We start from the raw sequence: 4724 nt of genomic DNA on the forward strand, positions 1-4724 counted from the left end.
AAAGTGTGTCCCGTCCATCTCCATTTGAGTCGTTTTATTGTTGTGATGATGTTAGTTAGTCTAGTTTTTTTCGCGATTACAGTACATTTAACTTTGTCAGCTTTCTTTATGTTTAACATGCTTCTTTCCATTGACCTTTGGCAGACTTGTAGTTTCCTATAGTGTTCTTTTGTAGGGGCCCAAGTTTGGCAGCCATATGTTAGGACTGGAAGTATACATGCATTGTAGAGTTTTCGTTTTATTTGTATGCTTATTTCTTTATTCTTCATGACTTCTTTCAGCATCCAGTATCGCTTCCAGGCTTTACCTATTCTTGCTTCCACCTCTTTAGAGTTTTGGCCTGTAGGTGAGATTATTTGACCAAGGTATGTGTATTCTTGAACACAGTAATAGTAATAAATGTTAATTGGCTTAGGTATTTGCATCATCAGGCCAACCGGTTCATTCCGGTATTTATTTAGTCATCATGACTCGGTCATTTTTTTATCTAAGCATAATGATTGTCATATTATAAACGCGAAAGTTTGGATAGATGATGTAATATTGTTTAAATTTGCCACAGATGTAGAACAGTGAAAAAACACATAGGCTAAATGCTATGTTTCTTTTTAATTTCGAGCGGACAAAGTCGCGTGCTAATGATAGTTTATCAAATTTTTGAAAAAGAATTATAAAAATGAAGGAGTAAAAAAAATATGCTGTCAAAAATATTTATTAATTAAGGCTATCAAAAATGACTAGCTTAAATATGCCCTAGACAACTAAATTACATACTTGAACAATTATCAAATATACAGTCGTTGTAAATATAAAAATGCATGTAAATAATAGAGTTAAATTGACTACAATTAATAAACTCAAGTACAAATAAGTAACTACGTTTTCCCAATTTAAAAACAAAGCCAAATCATATGCGAATACAAAGTCTACTCTAAAACGTTTACTAACTTCTCGACTTAAATATCAAAGGCAAACCACCGATAACTCCTTGCACCATATTAGAAGATGGGTCAACTTTAAGATGGCGCACCGTTTCCGGCGCGGGTTCCACCGAGTAGCGCGACAGCACCGCCGCCAGACCCGACAGCGACTGCATCAGACCAAGTCTCTCACCTGGAATCACATATGTATATTGACGTGAAACCACAAACTTAGGTATCTCCCAAGATTCATCTGTAAAATCTAAGATTTACCAACTAGTTATTGATCAAAAGATAATCTTTTTAAGAAGATAATTCTATATTTTAAAGTAATGATTTCATACATCATCACCATCATCCCCAGCATCCACACGTCCCGACTGAGGAACTCTGAGCCTATCCTAGGAGTGATTAGGCCATAGTCAACCACGCTAGGCTACTATGGTTTGGTTGAATTCACATGTATCTTTGAATTTTTCGCCGATATGTGCAGGTTGCATAACGATGTTTTCCTTCATCGTAAGAACGTTGGGTAACTTACATATGTACATAAATCACATTAGTACATGGCGGGATTCAAACCCAAGACCCTAAACCCCTGAGAAACTTTAATATTTCCACAACTTTATACTAAATAACCAATTACCTACTGTAGATTTTTGTTTAATTCTTGATAATCTAAATAAACACTTGCATATTAATTTAACTCCTATATATAAACCATTATTGATGATTACAATCATTATTTAGGACAAATTCGAAAAAAATTGTTCGTAAAAAAATACTTAAAAAAAATGGATAAATTGAAAAACAAACACAGTGAACTTACCAATACACGCACGGGGGCCTTCTCCAAATGGTAAATATATGTTTTTGGTCATCGGGTTGATAAAATCAGTTAAGAATCGACTTGGTTTGAATCGTTCTGGCTCATCAAAGTACAGCGGATCCTTGTGCAACGCCTGCACAGGTATTAATACTGTAACGCCCTCGTCTATCGTGAGGTCCAAGTCGGGGAACGTGTATTTACGAGCACACTTTCTGACCAAATGACCCAACGATGGGAACATGCGAATGCCTTCTTTAAAAGCGCAATGTAAGTAAGTCATTTCAGAAACTGCATCGTACGATAGCTTGTTGTCGTACTTCTTCAAAACTCTATCGACTTCTTCTTGCACTTTTCGTTGCTCCTCAGGATTATATGCGAGTTCATGTAGCGTATAGCTCGTAGAGGAAGATGAAGTTTCGAAACCCGCGGCGAAGAAGACCATAATTTGAGCCATCATTATTTCCTCAGTTAATTCCAAAGAAACTTCTTCAGGCATACCATTTGATTTAATTAGTTCTATTGATTGTCCAACTATTTTCCCCTTTTTCTTACATTCAAGAAGTAAATCGACAAAATCGTTTCTGCCGCATGGTTCATAATTTCTCTTTTGAAGAATATTTCTGACAAGTGCGTATGCGTCATTTTCTAATTTTCCAAATATTTTAACATGTTTGAAAGTTTCGGGAAACATTTCTTTAAGCATTTGTTTAACAATTTGACCGATTTCAACTTTAAAAATATCGATACCGAGTTGTCTAAAAGAGGAATTTTCTACGCTAAGAGAATCCATGTCCAGACCGAACCCGCAAGCACCGATGAAGTCAGTGGTATACCGCGCCATTATCTCGCGGGAGTCCAGAACTCGTCCAGTTTTTGGTGCGTTGATTGCAAGGGTCTGCAAGCGCTCAGCACGCTCGACAATTAGTGGGAACATGGCCTTCAGTTTGCCGCTGGTGAACGCGGGAGTCATGCGCTGCCTCAAAAGCTTCCAGAGATCTCCTTCAGCAAGGAAGAGATTTTTTGCAATGGGCTCAACAACGGTTTTGTGAGTATTGATACCTCTGAAATGAAAATATCCAAAGTCTGAAACCAGAAATAATAAAAAAAGTTTTATTATTTCTGGATCTCTGATGACAAGTTCCGGACGCATCGCTCTGTAAAATCCCACGACCTTTTCCTTTGGATATTTCCAGTACATTTCCATGCCAATCTGTGTCATACTTTTCTTCCACAAATACATACGTGAATTGTTGCCGAAAAATGGTACTGGCTTGTCATGTTTGATTCCTCTTTTCTCCCAATATTTGAATGTTCTTGTGCCATAAAGGTACAGAGCGACACACAGCAGGATTACAACAGTCAGGGTCAACATCGTGGATGGTTTGCGAGAGTACAAACAGTCCGTCACCTTATATAGCCCAGACTGATAATAAGTTGATAAAAACAATACAAATTATAAATTATAATAATTTATGTAGTTGAGTTTAGCCCAATCAAGTTAACCCAAATTAAGATAGTGATGGTACAAGTAGTGTGGTGCTCTATGCCTATTTGTTTCCAGTGGTAGAGCCTGTTTTAACCCTTTAAATCGATTGTGTCCAGTCCAGTGTGACGAACAACTAATTTAATAAAATAGACTGTATTAATAGTTTATTTTAAATCCAAAAATATGACATTACTAAAAAACAGTTGTTTTTGTTACAAATACTTAGCACGCCCGGTGTAATACCACGACCACACAGAAAACAGGCGTAAAGTGGAAACAATTCCGCGTTTCGTCTGATGAGTGTAGTGCCGGAGGCCTAGTTTTAGTCCCTTTCCCGTTCCACCATTGTCTTAAGAGGAAAGGATGGGAATGTAAATTGGATTTGACGGTGGAGGAGATGCATAGGAAGGGGAAATATACTCTTTATGTGCGTCTCCTCCTCCGTAAATTAAGAGTAGGCAACGCATCTGCAATTGCGGATGTTTATGGACAGCGGTCGCTTTTCATTTCGGTGGATTTCGGTGGCCGCTTGCTCGTTTGCCACCTTCTATTATAAAAAAAAGTGTCTTTTTTAAGATTCCCTCGCTAAGTTCCAATACGCAACTTTATTGGTCGAAGCAAGTGACTCATCTATTATGGCGCCGCGCCGCTGTGTTGTCAATATACAGTTCATTTACGTCAGTTTATATAGAAATTCACTCTTGAAGTATTTTACTGTAAACACGATGTCAAAACTAGCTTTAAAATAAAAAATAAATGAAAAGTATCATTAATTGCTACTTATTTGTACCGATAACTCTGAGGACCAATGAGATACTTTGTTGCTTTTTACATCGAAGTGACATCGAAGAGAATGTGATGAATCAAATGAATATTTTTTTTTAGTAATATTTAGCTCAATGGTTTAATTTTTTCGAGTCATTTTATTTCTGGTTATCTTATAACAAGCAGAATCGTTTAAGAAAAAAAAAAATACATAAACATTCCCTATTGCGGATGTCTATGGGCAGCGATCGCTTTGCCATTTTGGCGGATTCAGGTGGCCGCTTACTCGTTTGCCACCTCACTATACAAAAAAGTATTGTGCAACAGATAATTACTTAAAAGTATTTAGTACACGGATTACTTAGGTATCTGCTTGTGGCATTAGATCATCGGGTAAAGCGGTTGATACCAGTATAAATTTAGTCATCATGACTTGGCGATAATATTTTATGTTGTCTTGTCATGATGAATGTTAGATTAATCGTGGAAAATTTTTGGCATCGCTATAAACACTCGGCATTGATTTATATGTTACAATTTTGTAATTATTTTGTTTTATAGGTTATCATAGTGTTTTTAGTGTAGTGATTCGAGAATCCGAAATACACGATCATATCCAAAGGAATTACAGTCTGTAGTGTACTTATCTATTTATTTAATTATCTATCTATTTATATATTACACTACATTTATTTATTTATCATTTATTTATAATATTACATTC

At 36.3% G+C, this 4724-nt stretch overlaps 1 protein-coding gene across 1 annotated transcript; it reads right to left on the reverse strand.

Moving 5' to 3' along the window:
* Positions 1 to 655: 655 nt before the first annotated feature.
* On the reverse strand, positions 656 to 3402 carry LOC106105699 (cytochrome P450 6B6-like). Its single transcript, XM_013286124.1, has 2 exons — positions 1750 to 3402; positions 656 to 1113 (listed from the first exon to the last, which is right to left on the reverse strand). The coding sequence occupies exons 1-2, from the start codon at positions 3119 to 3121 to the stop codon at positions 944 to 946; spliced, it is 1542 nt and encodes a 513-aa protein (XP_013141578.1). The 5' UTR covers positions 3122 to 3402; the 3' UTR covers positions 656 to 943.
* Between the last annotated feature and the right edge of the window lie 1322 nt (positions 3403 to 4724).

Source organism: Papilio polytes, unplaced genomic scaffold (genome assembly GCF_000836215.1).
Source record: "Papilio polytes unplaced genomic scaffold, Ppol_1.0 DF822733.1, whole genome shotgun sequence".
NCBI classification, from domain to species: Eukaryota; Metazoa; Arthropoda; class Insecta; order Lepidoptera; family Papilionidae; genus Papilio; species Papilio polytes.